Below are 19,429 nucleotides of genomic sequence, written 5' to 3'. Positions count from 1 at the left end.
GAATACTTGGTATACCATGAGTAGCAAATAAGGTTTTTAATATTTTTATAACTGTTGCAGCAGTCATTGAGTTGACTTTTATTAGATCAAACCACTTTGTATAGTAGTCAGCTACTACTAGATAGTTTTCATTACCATAATTTAGAAAATCACAACCCACTTTATGATATGGGAATGATGAAACTATAACGGTTCTATTTTTGCCATTTTGGTGACGGAACCCTGAAAACACAATAATACGAATATACTGAGTAAAATGTCAAAACATTACACAGTCTTTACGATCGGCCTGATTTCACGATCGGCCGCCAACATCAATAAGCTCAGGATTACAAGAATGCTATAAAGGAGTCTAAAACAGTTAACACGATTAAACCTTTCACAATTTTCCCATTTTTATTTCAACTAAGAAACAATTATTTGGTCACGGCTATTAGTTCTTGAGTTAAATGAATCATTATGATAACAAAGATTGTAGGCTCATACCATTTTATAGTTACTATCGTAACCAAGCGTTTTGGTATTAGCAGAAAATTGTGTAATAAAATGTGTGCCTCCAAAACAGCGTCATATAGGGGGTACCGCTTCGAGAATCTAGTGCTGCTGTGGATTATAGTACTAGGAAGTAGTTCTCTTATGGTTATAGTGTTTCATGAGAACGCGATACATTATATTATCAAGCACTATGCAAGATTTTCATTGCATAGCACTGAAAAAACATCTAAGGACACATTTTACACTGATGGTGAAATTAGAAAAATGGATCTCCAAATTGAAGATATTGAATACTGTAAAGCACATCCTCTGCTTCGGTTTAATAAATCACATATTTGGATTGAAAAAGATAACTTACCTTATTACAATTTAAGTAATACTACAAGTGTTGCTTGCTGTTATAAATCTTTTTACCGGCCGAAATCGGTAGACGACATCACGTCTTCCAAAATCGATAATCGAGTCAAATACAACCCTTGTCGATTTTTTTCTGATTTTATTCAAGTTGAAGATGAATTTGTCCGAGTTAATTGTAGTCACGGAAAAAAGCTATTCGATTCTTTTTTCCTATTTGCGCGTGAAAAGGAAATCTCAGTCAAACCAAAGACAGATTTACCGTATAACATATTGATTCTAGGAATAGACTCGGTATCTAGATTGAATCTCCATAGGACTATGCCCAAAACTGTAACATTTTTGAACACGGTGGGTGCTATAGAATTGTTAAGATATAATAAAGTAGGTGAAAACACCTTTCCCAATCTAATACCACTTTTGCTTGGTAAACACGTAACAGAGCTGCAGGAAACGTGTTGGCCCAACAAGAAGCACACGTTTGACAATTGTCCTTTTATATGGAATCGGTTCCAGCAGGCAGGCTTCGCCACAGCTTACGGAGAGGACTACACAAAGATCGGGACATTCAACTATAACAAGCGCGGCTTCGCGGGTTCTCCCACCGACTACTACCCTCGCACCTTCATGGTCGAAGCTGAAACCTTTGCCAGAACAAACAACGGAGGAAACTTCACATTATGCTTGAACGACAAATATATCTTCAAAATTCTTCTGGATTATGTCGAAGACCTTACAGCTGTGTCTAAAAGAAGTCTATTCGGATTCTTTTGGGAAAACACAATGACCCATGACCATTTAAACTATCCGTCAGTGATGGACGAAGACTACACAGCGCTATTTAAGAGGATGCACAGCTCTGGTTATTTGAATAAAAGTATTATTTTTGTACTGAGCGACCACGGTTTCAGATGGGGCAAATTTCGGAAAACTAGACAAGGATTTTTGGAGGACAGGTTACCCTTCGTGTTTGCTTTAATACCTCCGTCGTTTCGTAAAAACTTTAGTGAGGCGTATACAAATCTGGTACAAAACGTACACCGCCTAACTACACCATTCGATATGCACGCCACTTTAATCGACTTAATTAATCTGAACACCATTGAAAATGATGAGATAATTTTTCGAACCTACGATTCAGACTCCAATCAACGAAGCATCAGTTTATTTTTACCAATTCCGGAGAACAGAACATGTGAATCAGCAGCCATAGATGCCCACTGGTGCGTCGATTACGGAAATACTAAAGTAGATTCCAATAGTACTGAAGCGAGGGAGGCAGTACATCATGCAATGTCGCATTTGAATAGCCTTCTTAAGGATTATTCGCAGTGTGCTGAGCTCACTCTTGACAAAGTGTTGCTTGTAACTCGACTGATATCTGATAGCTCCAAAGAGATAATTAAGAAATCAGTTGAGTTGACAGTAACGTTCAGTACGAATCCCGGAGGAGGCGAGTTTGAAGCAACGTTGGGGAGACAAGGCGGTCCCGGCAGCCCCTGGCTTTTGTTAGGCTCCGCAAGCCGAGTCAACGCTTATGGCAACCAAAGCTACTGCGTACAAGAGCAACAGGATGCTCAGTTGAAGCTTTACTGTTATTGCTTCAATAATTTTAATATTTACACCATATAGTATAGAAAAATGTGTTAGTCCCATCCGATAAATTTAGGATTTAATGAGTTATTAAGTTAGTAATTAATACTTAATGGAAAAAGAGCAATGTAATGATTTATTAATTTTATTATTTTCATAGTAATTATTATCTATAGGGTCAAAACTTAAAATGAATACCTTGTGCGTAATGCCATAGGCTACAAATACTATGAGCAGGGGCGGCTGGTAGCTATGTGTTATGAGTGTTCACTCACAATAAAAAACAAAAACTAAACCTACACATTCAATTAACCGTCGCAAAGTACCTAGATGTCGATTTCTGTCCACCCGGTCATTGAACTCTCTCATAGATTTTTGGTATTACGGATACCTTGACGACCGATAGACGCCAACTGCAGTTCATTTTACAAATGGATATAATGTTTTTATTTAATTTTTATGGAAAGATGTGCTAAATTGTTAACACACCTATTTCGGTTCAAACAAACTCACCGCACGTCGCCCGCGCCCGAGCCAAACACAAAACATAATAATAATATACTTAAGTAACACGAAAAACAAAATAAGCTAATTACTTTTATCCCATTCACACAACACAACCACGGTGTTTTGGATATTGATCTGATTTAAAAATATTTAAGTCTTTGTTTTTGACTAATATTGTTACGAAAGTTCAAGGTCGTCCATAATTGAACTCGAGTCGATTTTGTAAACTTTTTCACATTCTCACGTTAAATTCATTAATTTTTAAACACTTCACAACAAACAAATTATGTGCTTTCACTGTTTAAACTCTTGTTTCATTATTTATTATGAAAAAAAAGCCAAAATTGCATTCCCGCCTTTAAAATTGACTATGGTCTGTTTAGAAACAAGTGACAACAACAACATCAACATGGCGCGCGGGATGCGCGCGCAAGGTCAACCGGGCTCGGAGCGCCGCACCGATTCTGCCTGTTCCCTCATAGAACATTTTCTGTTTCACGTGCGAAGCTGTGGGGAAACTTCTCTTTCGCTCTTATTGAATTTCCTATTGATCGAATGTACTAAATCTTTTTCCATAGGAGCGCAATCCAAAGCGCTCCGCTTCGCGCGTTACCTTTGATTTCTATGAAATTACGCCGAGTAGGTAGTGGTGAGCTGTCTATAAAATAAACTTATAATGAATAAATAAAGGTTATTATTTAATTGGTATTGAGTTTTTTACGATAGATCTTAAATAGTAATATATTAAATAGGTGGTATAATTTCATTTTGATTATTTATGGGAGTGCACCGCACAAGCGCCCCTTACGGCGAGCCGCGCCTGACTATGAGCGTATGGTCTTCAAATTCGATTCTTATTACTCCGCATAATCGGTGGCATGAAAGAAGATTCATAAAATATATGATGCAAGATTTGTATTGAACTGTTAAAATTCCTATATGAAATTCGCGCCAGGTTTCGGAAATGAACTTTTAACATGGACAAAAAGATAAAACGTATATACTTATTATCAAATCAACAAAACGTGAAAAAGTGATACTCGTATTAATTCAATTAGTAGTTATAGTATTAGTACACAGGCAGTCCAAGTGCGAAATCTCTTGAGGTCTATGCACATTGTAAATGTTCCCCGCTTCCATTTTCTATTATCGTAGAGGTTACAAGCGTTAAATATAATTAGATATACGTACGCGCAAAACTCTAGGCAGTAAGCTAAGTATTGACGAGTAACGAGTAGGTGAAACGACTAAGAAACAAGAAGTGCTGCTGATTTTAACATAAATCGTGTAAAAATATCTCTGCATCCAAGACTGCGTCATATATGGTGCCCTACTTCAAGAATCTGGTTATGCTGAGCATAGTGCTTGGGAGTGGATCTTTTCTGTGTATGGTGTTGTACGGCGACCCGAGGGTTTATATTAAAAAATATGGAAGATTATATAAGTTACGCGAAGACATTAAAAAACGTCCCATAATAATACACAGCACTAACGCTACGAACAACACATTTTACTCTGACGATGAAATTCGGAAAATGGGGAAATGGGAGGAAGTGAAACCATGTCCAGCTCACCCTTTGCTAGGGTCGAACACAACTCACATTTGGGTTGAAAGAGATAATTTTCCCTATTACAGTTTAAATACCTCTACGAGTATTATATGCTGTTATCAATCTTTTTACCGTCCTAAAACGGTAGACGACATCACGTCTTTGAAAATAGATAATCGAGTCAAATACAACCCTTGTCGTAATTTTTCAGATTACATTCTAGCTGAAGACGAATTTGTGAGGGTTAAATGTAGTCACGGAAAAAAAATTACAAATTCTTTTTTTCTATTTGCTCGTGAAAAGAAAATCTCAGTTAAACCAAAAACAGATTTACCGTATAACATATTGATTCTAGGAATAGATTCGGTATCTAGATTGAATCTCCATAGGACTATGCCCAAGACTGTAACATTTTTGAACACGTTGGGTGCTGTAGAATTGTTAAGATATAATAAAGTAGGGGACAACACCTTTCCCAATCTAATACCACTTTTGCTTGGTAAACACGTAACAGAGCTGCAGGAAACGTGTTGGCCCAACAAGAAGCTCACGTTTGACAACTGTCCTTTTATATGGGAGCGGTTCCAGCAGGCGGGCTTCGCCACAGCTTACGGAGAGGACCACACAATGATCGGGACGTTCAACTATAACAGGCGGGGGTTTGCAGGCTCCCCCACCGATTATTATCTGCGCACCTTCATGGTCGAAGCTGAAACCTTTGCCAGAACAAACAACGGAGGAAAATTCAAATTATGCTTGAACGACAAATATATCTTCAAAATTCTTCTGGACTATGTCGAAGACCTTACAGCAGTGTCTAAAAGAAGTCTATTTGGGTTCTTTTGGGAAAACACAATGACCCATGATCATTTAAACTATCCGTCAGTGATGGACGAAGACTATACAGCGCTGTTTAAGAGGATGCACAGCTCTGGTTACTTGAATAAAAGTATTGTATTCTTAACAAGCGATCATGGCATAAGATGGGGCAAATTTCGGAAAACTAGACAAGGATTTTTGGAGGCCAGGTTACCCTTCGTGTTTGCTTTAATACCTCCGTCGTTTCGGAAAAACTTTAGTGAGGCGTATACAAATCTGGTACAAAACGTACATCGGCTAACTACACCATTCGATGTGCACGCCACTTTGATCGACTTAATTAATCTGAAGACCATTGAAAATGCTAAGATAAATTACCGAACCAATGAGGCTTATACTAGTAAACGAAGCATTAGTTTATTTTTACCAATTCCGGAGAACAGAACATGTGAATCAGCAGCCATAGATGCCCACTGGTGCGTCGATTATGGAAATGTGAAAGTAGATTCCAATAGTCCTGAAGCAAGGGAGGCGGTAGAGTACGCAATGTGGCATTTGAATGGTCTACTTAAGGATTATCCGCAGTGTGCTGAACTCACTCTTGATAAAGTCTTGCTTGTTACTCGACTGGTATCTGATAGTTCCAAAGAGAAAATTAAGACATTGGTTGAGTTGACTGTAACGTTCAGTACGAATCCCGGAGGCGGAGAATTTGAAGCCACGCTAGGGAGGCAAGGAGGTCCTGGCAGTCCTTGGCTTTTGCTAGGCTCCGTAAGCCGAATCAACGTCTATGGAAACCAAAGCTACTGCATCAAACACCATGGAGACGCGCAGCTAATGCTTTACTGTTATTGCATTTATTAATATTTAAAAAATGACACAATGATAAGTGTGTTAGTCATTAATATTATCCAGTTTACATCCAGCACAGGTGTTACTCGTATATATACGTTGGTCACTCACTTCATACGTGTAAGTTACAATACGCCTCTTTCAGTCGTACGGTGTTAAAAGGAGAAATGGATGTTATTTTATCATGCGGATCCCGCCATTTATCATATCTACAGTGCTCGGAAACATAATTGCGTATGACCATCAGCAGCAACATTAGCAATACCTGAGTGTAATTTTACGAACAAAGATATCAAAATGTAGGATCGGACGGGTCACTGAGTGAAATTAGCTGATTACACGAGACATTTACTATGTAAATAAAAATATTATTCGCAGCACAGTTGCACATGTCATTTTGCGAAAAGGTACCAGTACCGGAACGCATACACAAGCACGTCTAGTATTCCAAGTGTTAGAAATTAGGCGTAGATTTCATTTGGCAGTGGCATCAACCCCGGTGTTCTTATTTGTTAAACCTGGTAGAATATAGTATTTAAAAAAAAATATCTTCCCTATTAAATACGACATTGTTAAGTTACTGTTTAACATTTAGTGGGTTAAGTACCTCTAGTAGTAGGATTAGGATGTACTGTGAAGTCGATGATATGCACCGCAGTTTCAGGTAATTTCGATCAACCCTTTTATTTCGGGTTTCGATGTGCATATAATTGCATGGGCATTTTATTAAAACTCAGATTACTAATGATAACAGTAGTTGAATACAGAATACGTATACAAAACACGTCACAGTGGCGTTACTAAACATTGTTAATTACAGAAACTAGAAGGTAAACATGATACTTAATATTCAAGAGCAGGAAATTTGTATAAAATAATAATTATTTGTGAAGAAATAACATGTTTCCGGTTACTATTTAGAAACAAATAGTTGTAATTATGAAATACTGTGATTGACATGTAAAACTATGTTTTATAAAGGAATAAATGAATGAAGGAATGAAAATGGGTTAATTTTTCCAATTTAAGCCACTTTCAGTTGAAGGTATATCAGCAATTGTACAAGTCGTTGATATGTGACAGTTCTACAAGACGCAGGCGCAGGCGGAGCCTTGCTGACTTCACCTAAGGCCCAACAATACTGGACACAAGCGACGTCAATAGGCCGTTCATACGTTTGGTCGAGCGAAATGTATGTATGTAGGCTTTGATTTGCTAACTAGCTAACTAGCCTCTCTATCACACTGTTATAGTAGTTTATGTGACTGCTACATAATGAGAGGCATTAAAATACGAGTGTGGGTTTAAGAAACGAACGTTAGTGAGTTTCTTAATAGTACCAGACGAGTGTCCGATCCGATGCATTATCAAAAACAGGAATTCTTCAGGCCTGTACATTTTTTCTACTTAGTAAATGCGGCATTATGTTGGGAGGACTGTAACAAAAAATGTGTAGTATTTTAATCCTTTATTTTTCTATTTTCACAGTTATCGCTATGGTAACTAACTATTTTATCACTAGGTATACCTAAGTTTGACTATGGACTCAAGGTCCCATTGAACTGAAGATCTATTCCAAATATCACAACTCACATGTTCACAATCGTTTTTACAGTATTTTGAAAGGAAGATGGGCAAATTATTATAGGCACCAGCCGGAAACCACAAACAATTAGCGAAAAAAAATTATGACCCTCGTTTTATTAAACCGAAATAATGCAGAAGAAGAAGAAATGGTAAATACATTTTAATAGCAGTGTTTAAATTATATACCTAAATGGCATACACAATAAAAATAAACAATAATACTACACAAAAACCTAACAGCACTACACAAAATTATTAAAAAAAAAACATTAGCTACACAGGGACTTGTATCAACAAAAAAAAATTTAGATTCAGGGTCTTACTTAACAGCTAATGATGATGATGTATTTGTATATATCGATTGAAATGCAAGTTTTTGATATTTAAAACAATCTTTAAGTTCAAAAGATCATGTGGCAGTGATCGTTTACTATTTCGTATCATTCCAAAACTATATTAATAAATAACCAAACACTAATCTACATCGTAATTTTACTACTGACCGAACTAATCCTTTAATTAACTACATTTAGAACATGATTGTATTTTTTACAGGCTGAATAAGTTACGAAATGGTAACTTGAAAAATTTGTACCTTGAACAAATTTGTAACTTGAACAAATTGGTAACTTAAAAAAATTAGTAACTTGGACAAATTGGTAACTTTACAAAACGACTTGCGAGACGACTCTTTTACAAAAATGTGTCTCAACGGTACACGATTACTTAAGGTAACAAACTTTTTATAACCATTCATAGGTGTGTTTTATTTACATATTTATACAAGTACCACGTGAAGATCTTAAAAAAATATTTGTATTTTTTGTAATGTTCTTGTACATACTTTTATCGTATACTGGTAGTAAAAAAACGGTCTAGCAATATTAACTGACGCGCATCCCCATCAGACGTAATATAATAATGGGTCGGAGTTTTGAAAAATAAAAAATCATTACAGATGTAGTCATGAATAAATATCCTTTTTTTTCAATTTTTTGGACCAATTACACTTACGACGCTATTAAACGGGATGTTTTTTCTCTTCTTAATCAGATATATCGGAGCGGCCAGGGTGCTCAAAACTTGAACTTGCGCTTAATGTCTTAATAATATGTAATAGAGGCTTTGTTCAAATACTTTCAAGGTGTATAACAAAAATCGTACCTAATGATCCGTTTGGGGGAATATCGGCGGTATCATGTTCAGATTAGTAAACAGCAGAAGAAAAATTTTTTTTGGCCTTTGTGGCCGACTTGAATTACCTACCTGCCCCATACAAAGAAAATGACAAAGAATATTTCTTCTAGGTACTTCTTCATAATCAGAACACGATACTGAATATACCATTAAACGGATCACCACTATTTTTGGTTACAAATAGATTTGTAGAAACCTTGGCCGTCCCGATGTCTGTACACTGATTTAGTCCGATCGCACTTCACAAATGAAGAACGTCTCAAACGAGCACGGCGAGTCGTTCCACTTCAGTCCCTTGTCGTCCCTGTTCCACAGTTCCAGGCAGTTCTCCTCCTCGCCGTTCTCGTAGCGGAAGTTGTTGGGTTCCCCGGCGTTCCAGTTGACGAAGGTCAGCGGCCGCCCGTTGGCCATCCAGAAGAAGTTGCCCTCTTCAGCCAAGTCTGTGCCTGACGTCCAGAAATGCTCGCGGCCGTAACCTGGAATGGGTTTATAATTTGGGTTTAGTAAAATAATTATGCTGACGACTGAAAACGTTCTTTTAATTTCTTGTAAACGAGAATTGTAAGTTCTTGAGTCATTATAATATATATTATGCTCAGAGCTAGTTATTGATCTGAACTCCTTATACTTATAGATTCTCCTCTAGGTAGGTATACTAAATATTCAGTGGATGGAAAATGACCCAATAGTCTTATGTATATGTACCTACTTATACTTATGGGTTAATTTCTATAGTAGTACATTCTTACTATTATAGGACTGGTGTTCCAGCCTTTCTGTATAAACAGCATGGGAAACAGTAGAGCTATATTGTGCAAGATTTTATAGGAACCTACTCTGTATAAAACAGAGGGGTTGCTGAAGATAGGAAGACATGGCGCGAGGTTGTTAAGGCCCTCGGAGGTGCCATAGGATAACAACAACAATATAAAAATAGGAAGATAAAAGAAAAAGAGACATTACGGACGACTTTTACGCAATCAGATGCAAGCGTGTGGGATCACTACTCAGGCGAGTGCGTGGCAGCGGCAACGACCTCCTCAAAGTATTGTCGGAGAGCCTTGACTGCCCTATAACTAAATACTGGGTCGAAGTGGCCATCGGCAGGGCCAAATAGGATAAGGCTAAGTTCTGTATATATTCTGTACCTACTAACTTAGTTATTAAGTCAAAATTGTTACTAACATTATATGGATCTTTGATCTGCAATAAATGATTTTATTTTTTTTATTACCCGAGTCCTTAACGTATTTCTCGAGCTGGTCGTTTTCCTGCTGAGAGGCGATGGAGGCGAGGTGCATGCCGTGGAACCGGCAGTATTGCTGCGCCTTAAACCAGTTCGCCTGAAACCAAAAATTTACATATTTAATGATATATAAAATCAAGATTAAATGTTAATTAAAGCCATATCCAGACGAGCTGGGCAAATCGACCGATTTGATCAGAAAAATAATTGGCGCCAATCTCATCTAGCGTCCACCGCACCTGATCGGGGAATCAAATTGGCGTTTGCGTCCGCACGGCCTGATTCGATCGGACAATTTCATCAGACTGGCGAAAATTTTTCTCGTCTGGACTCCACTTAAAGGGGACCTTGATCCCTACGAGTATTTTTTTGTGCGAATGTCTATCGCGATTCAACGCGGCTCCGCGGCGAGCGTGTTAGAGTTCGTCTAAGCTAAAAGCAGAAATGTCAAATTAAGTTTTCGATTTAGGCCCCAAGATGGTAGACCGTACAACGCGCAAGGGAACCTGCATGGACCGTATTTTTATTTCATGAAACTTTTTTAGTTCATACTAAAAAAGTACCGTAAGTAAAAGTAAAGTAAAAGTAGTAGTAATGACTATTGCGTGCCTAATCGTAATTAATCCACGGTAATGGTGATTGCTCGCCGATTTTAATTACATAATTATAAACGTGTGGGTATATGTGACATTTTGCAAGAGGTACCACATAGGTATGTAATTGTTGATAAGAAACTAATTTCTAGCAGATTTTAGCAGCAGCGTTTTTAGGGTTCCGTACCCAAAGGGTAAAAAACGGGACCCTATTACTAAGACTTCGCTGTCCGTCCGTCCGTCCGTCACCAGGCTGTATCTCATGAACCGCGATAGCTAGACAGTTGAAATTTTCACAAATGATGTATCTCTGTTGCCGCTATAACAACAAATACTAAACTAAATATTTAAGGGGGGCTCCCATACAACAAACACGATTTTTTTCCTCTATTTTTTGTTGATTGTGCGGAACCCTCCGTGCGCGAATCCGACTCGCACTTGGCCGGTTTTTTTTTGTGTATAGGTTAAACTACATAACGATGTCACTGTTTCATGAAACAAATGTGAAGTACGTACGATTTATCCAGTGAACCTATATTTGGGCGTTATTTCTGCACAACAGGTCAGGTAGAACAGTTGCAGAAAGAAATAGTATGCTGCATTTAGTAGAACTAGAAAGAAATCCCGAGATCGTTCTATGTGGTAAATACCTATTACAGGTTCGAAAACTTGTTGTCGGCACTACTCGGCACTTATCTGTATTGTGTAACTAAGTAATTAGGTACTAACACCGATTCCATATTTCCGACCGTCACCTCGGATATTGACGCAGACATCGCTTGCCATCGGCACTTTCTCCGCGACCGGTCCCCGTCCGGTCCGTGTTACGCAACCATCAAAACTGCACTTAATTCGCATGCTCGCGGATGCAATGTCAAGTTTGGCTTTCGGATTCCTCTGATGTTGCGTGAGGTCTTGCGGATGCTGTTTTCTTTACAGATAAAAACAGGTGGGAATGACCCCTTATCATATCGTCGTCGCGTTGTTGTGCGTGACTACAGTCGCCATCAGATATATCGGAGCGGCCAAGGTGTTCATAAAATCTGAACACGCACTCTAACGCCTTGACAATAGGGGCGTGTTCAGATATTTGTGAGTACCGTGGCCGCTCCGATATATCTGATGGCGACTGTACATATTCAACGTGACAACGCAACTCATGCGGAGGACCCCCTTCTAATTTGTTTCACATAAAGTTTAAGTTCATAATGTATTGTATGTCATAATTATTATGATTATGCATTAGTCCTAAAACCGAAACCTTTAACTTTTCGGGATTTTCGTAAGGTTATCCTATATAGGTTAGGTTAGGTTTGAAAAGATACGCGTTTCTAAACCAAACAAATTATGACTAAAGAAAATGGGGACATACAATACATTATGACTTAAAACTTTTTGGGAAATAATAGAGACCGCATGCGAAGCGGTCAGAAATGGAATAAAGGCGACAATACCTACTCGTTTATAAATCTTTGTATTTGATTACATTTTTACGATCAAATCTTCGATAAAGACGTTGAGTTTGACTGCTTCATGAACTTGAGAAACAAGCTGTTTAACCCTTTAACCGCCAGAGTCTGATATATAAGACATTAAATATCCAGCTCATTTCGCCACAGTCTGATAAATAAGACAAAGATCTGATTTGGTTTTTACAGCACATTTATAACTCCCGTAACTATGCCAACCTTACTCTGCGTGGTACAATTACTGTCGGTGGCGACACGAAAACGCTCGATCAAAAATTGCTGGCGGTTAAAAGGTTAATAAGGAATCAGAGATCTGAACTTATATTTTATAATTCTTATAATTACAATAATTCTTTTATTTTTATTTTTATAAGATACGAAGGCACCCCGGCAATTCGCTATAAAATTGATGACAGTAAGTATTTGTGTTAGAATCGCTTCTCAAGTCTCCGACCCCTCGATTCCCAATCCGCAAACATCATCCTTATACCGATAAAATAAATCTCCCATTCACGAATTGCGAATGAGCGTCATTTCGCTCAATGCAACTGAGGCTTAATGCCAAGCAGGGGGCGTAGTTAGTGATGTACCGTTTTCAGAAAAAATCCGGTAACATAAAACCACTAAAATTTTCGGGAACGTTGTTTATTTTAACTCACATTTATAGACGGGTCTAACGCGAAATTTATTCAATTACCTTTATTTACCGACGTTTCGACACAGGTTTCACTGGTCGTGGTCGCGGCTAACTGATGTCCCAGTAAAATGTCAAACCAGAGGTTTTTGCAACTACCCACTACTACAGAGACTTGTGACAGTTGTGACATTGACTACTGGAAAATAATACATATTAATGAATTATTAACCTATTTATATTTTGAATGAATTTACAACGTTGCTGTTTCCGGGGCCGAAACGTCGGCAACTGAGCCGGTTGGGCTTTATTTAAACCAGAGATCGTGGGTTCGAACCCCGACTTGTGACAATAAGTTTCCCGCAATAACAAAAGTCAGGTCAACGCTACAAGCATGTGTCATACTCAGATTTCGATTCTACTTTGTCTTTTCTAAACTTAATCAAAAACCTACAAAGTCCCAAATTGCGTCAGGTCCGATTTACGTATCCGAAATAAAATAAGTCACAAAGTACAATTTAGTTTTTTACATTATTAACCTTTTGGACGCCAATGACCGATATATCCGCATCGTAGGTTCAACGCCAAAGACCGATAAATCGGTCACATACCACAGAGCAACATCGACCTACGTGCATATACATAAAGTTCAACTTCAGTTTTGACACTTCAATGATGTGGCGTCTGAGTGACAACTTTTGTGTTTGACACGGCGTGGAAAAGGTTAAGTTGCTCCATTATCAACTTTCGAGAATGAAAAGACAATTCTATTTTTCTATGGGAGAGAAAAGAATTTAAAAGTGTGTATCTTTTATTTTTTGTAAGAAATATAAGGCTTTTTTATTTTATTATTTATTTATTATGGGAGAATTCCCCATTCCATACGTTCCCGGCCGTACTGCGGCACGTCACTTCTGTCGTAATCCCCAACCCGTTGCGTCGCTGAAGACTAATTCGCCACTCGGTCGAGACCCGCGGATTATCTTGTACCTACCGGTGCACAATTTGGGTCCGCCACTTGCTGTTAAAACGGATGAATAATGGTAATTTTCAAAAAAAAGAATTGTTAAGAATTTCGAGGATTGTAAATCTCATCATTAGGTAGAGAAGTACCTATTTGACAAACCATTGCATTGTATACCTAAACCACAACATTATAATACTTTAATTATATATTGCTTGCCTGAATTAGGTATCTATACCTAAGTTGAAACTGTGAATCAACAGGGTGAATCTTTGTACATACCCATATTAATGTAGATACTGTAAATTAAAGGTTGTCAACACGCTTTCGACATCAGATTTGTAAGCGTCCATAGGCTGCGATGGTTGCTTACAATCTGGCGTGTCGTACTGTTTGACACCGTCGTTGTATAAAGAAGTACCTACACTAGATAGTATTCTGGAACCCTTAGTACGGGGCCGGGATTATTCTACAGCCTCCAGTAATTAAGGATCAAAGGCCTTCTGTGGCGAATCTTCAATTTAAGTAATTCATTTACCTCTTGCAAGAGCAATCAACCTCACAACGGCTGACTCAATGGTGAATCATGAGCGTACAGAGGGTTTAGGAAATAGTTTCTACGTGATTCGTTTTTGGTGAAACTACGGTATTGATAAATAACGTAAACTGACGTAACGTAACGTAACAACTTTGTCTAACGAACGTGGAAACATGTCACAATACAATCAATGGGTATACCGAAAATCAAGAGATTTTTTGTTGTTCTCGTACACAGGGAGCTAGCGAAGCGTCTCACTGATGTTACGGGTGACCAGAGGAGAGGGTTGGTGTTTTACTTGCCCAGGGTATTGGTAAGTATACAGCGCGGTAATGCCACCAGCAGCCTACTGGGCACCCTGCTGTCTAGCGCCGAGCTAGCTCACATTTTTACCTGTAAATATGGCTGTACAATCACCTGAAATAATAGGTATGTTACTCTTCGAAGGCCGCAAAAATATGTGGAACGCTCTTATGGCTCTACAAATAAGATCGTTTCAGATATTTTGCGGCCTTCGTTGTGTGACATATTATTGCAGGTGGCTGTACGCAGATGTTTTTGTTTAATTTGGAGCGGCAAAAATGCTCACAATATCTGAACATGTCTCAATTGTGCTTGAAACTGACCTACAAACTAAATATTTATCGTAGGCTTTTATGTGAATATCCTATTAATTCCATCCATCAATTAACATTTGAATAAGATACAAAGTGTCTATATATAAGCCCTTTCAAAAGTAGTATTGGCTATAAATAAAAGTTACGTAGCACATTGTAACCTTGTAAAATCTGACGCTATGATTGATTTGAGATGTTAATGTATAATAAATTGAGATGATACCTGCTCCTATATGACTAATAGACATAATAAACCTGATCTTGTTTCTATAAGGGAAAGTGGGTCATGACTTACGCGAAGATAGGAGTTTAAGCTCTATTTATATAGATATACGGTATATTTATTATAATATAAGTAAGAGCCAGGAAGTTAGTGCGAATTTGTTTGTAATTATATTCGTACCTACTGCGTTAGATAATGAGTGCTTGAAGAAAGTGAATTCTTGGATAAAAATCGGATGTATTTATTGGTAATAAATTGGAGGATTCATGCAAATGCATTTTTTTGTGCTGATTTTAAATATATTTTTTTTAATTTTCAAAATGTAGCCGTGTTTAAAATTGAACTGGCGCTTACATAAACGCTTATCGCTCAAATGCATTTTACGAGTAGGTATGAAAAAACTAGCTTGTCATAATCTCACTAAATTCTTAAGGCGCTTGGCATTTAAAATGGAAATTGCTTTGTATAGTTAGATCATTTATTATATTGTTAGGTAATATTACACTAGACAAAGTTTGGCATAAGATGATTGTTTTCACGAGGTTATATAAGTTTAAGTTACAATTCGCGTGGAAGGTCTTTCTAAACATGAAATAAAATGGTAGGGTAAAAAGTGTAAATACATTTTCAGTATGATTTCTCGTTAAGCTATGCTCTTGTAGACATCATACAATAAATAAATATTACTTCTTAAAAGCTCTATGATAAGTGATGACAGCATTAATGTACCTAAATTATTAATATTATATTGTCCACAAGAGACGCCCGTTTTCCGGAACGATTATGACCCATTCAGACTCAAAGCTTATAATTGTCTAAGGTACTTAAGTAAGTTCCAAATAGTTCCACAAGACGCCGCGGCACTTAGTTAAAATTTAACAACTATGAACAATGGGCAAATTTTGTGGTATTAACTGTAATCTCCGGCAATGGAGCGCTCGAATATTAAGCGAAAGCCTGTTTTGCATGTACAATTAAAGCCCGAATTTAAACTGTCGTGAGTCTTAGGTACCTATAACATTAAGCTAATTTTATGGGTCAGCTCACGTATTTTTAGTCACGTTATTCGCTAGCCTATGCCTCCATTTTCAAGCACGCGGCGTAAAAGTTAATACATGAAACTGTATAGCTTTACAAAAGTCCAGTGCAAGAAAGTCCAATGTCAATACCTACAAGTTGTTTTTCAAACTTTATTCAGTCCTATTTTGGGAGGTGAATAATTGAATATGTATAACATATTCAACTGATCAACGTATAGGTACTACGGGTCCAACTCGAAAATTGCATTTTTTATCGATTTTAGACGATTTACTTAAGGTATTACATAAGCGGCTGTTGCACCATGTTGAACACAAAAATAAAAGTAGAATAAGGATTTTTTTTATAAGGAAATTAATTTATCAGAGAAAGATGTAAGGCCAAAAATTATTGTTCTAATTGAGTGTCAACACGTTGTGTGGGCACATTTGGTCGCAATTCTCCCATTATTAATAATTCGACAACGTCAGCTATTTGTAAAGCATCACCACACACAGGCCCAGAGTAGCGTTTACGGACTAGGAGGGCAGACCCCAAAAGACATGGAAAATAGATTCAGGAGAAGAAGAAGAAGGAGACAATGTTGGGCATGGTACAGTCAGCTGCAGAGAAAGGGTACCACCCCTGCATACAAACAAACATGCATGCATGCATACAAACTTCTATGCAGGGGTGGTACCTTTTCTCTGCAGCTGACTGTACGCAAAGTTGAGGAAGTTGACAGCACGAATTATTATGCAAATTATCATATGACGCTTCATACTATCACCCGTTTTCATTTCTCTGTAGTGGAACTTCTAAAACCTCCTCCCATCCCCACCACGTTTTAACATCGCTCGGCTGTTTCAAAATCAGCAATATAGGAGAAGCTTCAGTTTTGCTATCAAGTTAAATTGCATCGCCGGCTTCGGTTCCATCACAAAGCAATTGGAACTCTAATCGGATTCAGCTAAGGTGTAAATTTGATTGAATTTAAAACTCGTCGGGAGTGACATTGTGCCGGTCAGTTTTGGATTTCCAGTAACACCAACTAGACTGATCATTGGTAGACTGTATTCCGTTGCAATAAGATTCAAGAATGGTGAAGTAACTGTGTCAGCGTACTAATAGCAACACTCTTAACTTCCTGACCATCGATGGGTCTTAGGTCTGTGCAGTAAGGTTTACTATTGGTCACTTAGCTGTGTCCATACATTCCCGTGGCCACGTTAGTTCCGGGACATTGGCGACGGAGCTAATTCCCTGGAAACTGACAAGTTGCCTGGAAATTCATGAGGCTGATTTTTGCGTTTTATCACCTTCGTTGACTTTAAATGTTTTCGTTAAAACGTTATGGATTTTTTTCATCGTTTTTCCATAGACAAATGATAAAAAAACGTGTAAAGTGGTCGCAAATTTGACTGCTGAAGAACATGGCGCTATAGATACCTACAGTCTCGTACCTGACAGTCCTTTTCACAATAATTATTTTGAATTTTAGTACCTTACCCGTCTTTATTACCTACATATTTATTTATTTATGTTTTTACTAACGCCATTGATGAACGGGGGAGGGTTTTAGTTTTATCATTTATCTATTTAACAAATACAAATTCATGCAAACTCAAATTCAAATAAAAAAAGCAATTTATTAGACTATGACTGACACTTTTTACGCGAATTGTAGAGATTGACTAACTTGGAAAAGTATAACAGGGTGGTAGATATTTTTGGCGCGTTGTTTGAAACGCTACTCCCACACACGTATTATCCACAGCAATAATAGTTGACAAGTCTTCAATAACAAGTTCGCTGATGATGTGTACATGTGACTATATTATTCTAATATATAGTGTGTCAAAGGACTGTCTTATTTCAAACATAGACGGAGAGTCATACTCTCTTTGTCTTACACTAGTACTAGCACCCAAAAGAAAAGGATGAGTATAGTTTTTTAACAAGCTTTTATTAGGTCGACTTGTATGTAAAACTATGTAATGGAATATTGCAAGTTAAATTTGATCCACTTCCCGGTTTCCGATTGTGCTGAAATTTTGCATACACATGTAAGTCGGGTGACAATGCAATATTATGGTACCATCGAGCTGATCTGATGATGGAGAGAGGAGGTGGCCATAGGAACTCTGTGATGAAACAACGCAACCTAATTGTTTTAGGGGTTTTTAGATTAGATATGGAATTAAAATTGTAATAATTGTTTGAAATTGTATACTTAGTTTATGTAAAATTTATTTTATTTGACATTCGTTCTGATTTATTATTCTTACCGCTCTTAGTATTAGTATGACGATCATTATGAGATACCTACTATATATATTTTGTTTGACATGTATTCCGTTATTTATTTATTCTGAAATTTCTGAACTTAACTTATAAATTGTTAGTGTTAATAGTTTGTATTGTGTTTTGATTATCATTGTTGACATTTTATAATTATACGTTTTATTGTTATTGACGACCATAATGTAAATTCATATAGATTAGCGCAAGAATAATTTATAGTGTAATTTATCATTATGAAATAAATAAACTAAACTAAACAATAATCTTATTATAAACAAATAATGCCTGTTTAAAATTTCCCACGCACCTTTCATCTTCTCAAGTTTTAATTCAATGTAGTAAAGCGCGCTTCACCGTGCAAAGTTCAGAGTTTAAAAATGCAGATACCAATTTGCCGCCGGCGCCGGTGAGGCCGATTTTAATTTAACAATGTGTTTTTGTTTTGATCTTGTTACGGTCATACCCTGGGGTACAGGAATATTTAACACTAGCCAAAAAAATAGGTAAAAACATACCTAAACTATTTTAACATTTCAAAGCACATTTGGAGCTTACTATCTATTTTTAATTCATAGTTTAGTAACTAAGTATTTTATAACATACATGGAATTGACGGAATTATTCCCGCACCCAAAACCCCGAAGTATGGGATAGGTATTACCTTGAGTCACATCAGCAATAAGTGCAAACGAGATGCCTCATGACGTCTCATAATGCCGCCGTCTCATGAGAGTGACGATTCTTGATTGCATTTCGTGAGGACGTCATACTGATTGGAGCAGCGGCACACGCTGACTCAGGGTTGTATCAAAATCACATCGAATTGTTAAGTCAGAATCGGCTACAGGTCGCGCGATTGGATTAACCGTC

The 19,429-nt window shown here is 37.4% G+C and overlaps 3 protein-coding genes across 4 annotated transcripts in view; 2 read left to right on the top strand and 1 right to left on the bottom strand.

Annotated features, from left to right (window-relative positions):
* Positions 1–752: 752 nt before the first annotated feature.
* On the top strand, positions 753–2,481 carry LOC134652315 (uncharacterized). The gene has a single exon (XM_063507487.1). The coding sequence runs from the start codon at positions 760–762 to the stop codon at positions 2,479–2,481; it is 1,722 nt and encodes a 573-aa protein (XP_063363557.1). The 5' UTR covers positions 753–759.
* A 1,728-nt stretch (positions 2,482–4,209) lies between these two features.
* On the top strand, positions 4,210–6,182 carry LOC134652314 (uncharacterized). The gene has a single exon (XM_063507486.1). The coding sequence runs from the start codon at positions 4,272–4,274 to the stop codon at positions 6,180–6,182; it is 1,911 nt and encodes a 636-aa protein (XP_063363556.1). The 5' UTR covers positions 4,210–4,271.
* Positions 6,183–9,135: 2,953 nt separating this feature from the next.
* Positions 9,136–19,429, bottom strand: part of LOC134651997 (C-type lectin 37Db) — a 114,389-nt gene continuing 104,095 nt past the window's right edge. Inside the window, exons 3-4 of one of the 2 annotated variants that reach the window (XM_063507151.1) lie at positions 10,189–10,297; positions 9,136–9,430 (exon numbers count right to left, since the gene is read on the bottom strand). In XM_063507151.1, the coding sequence (XP_063363221.1) occupies positions 9,180–9,430; positions 10,189–10,297 (360 nt within the window). In that variant the 3' untranslated portion in view covers positions 9,136–9,179. The remainder of the gene's footprint in view (positions 9,431–10,188; positions 10,298–19,429) is intronic. The other variant, XM_063507150.1, reaches the window with a different exon arrangement.

The sequence above is a fragment of the Cydia amplana genome, chromosome 11 (genome assembly GCF_948474715.1).
Source record: "Cydia amplana chromosome 11, ilCydAmpl1.1, whole genome shotgun sequence".
NCBI lineage: Eukaryota > Metazoa > Arthropoda > Insecta > Lepidoptera > Tortricidae > Cydia > Cydia amplana.
Note: the sequence above shows the minus strand (reverse complement) of the source record. Positions and strands in the feature narration are given on the sequence as shown.

Bases quoted from the DNA above. Each gene is read 5' to 3' on its own strand.
- LOC134652315 (XM_063507487.1), top strand. From the start codon at position 760: ATGGATCTCCAAATTGAAGATATTGAATACTGTAAAGCACATCCTCTG.
- LOC134652314 (XM_063507486.1), top strand. From the start codon at position 4,272: ATGGTGCCCTACTTCAAGAATCTGGTTATGCTGAGCATAGTGCTTGGG.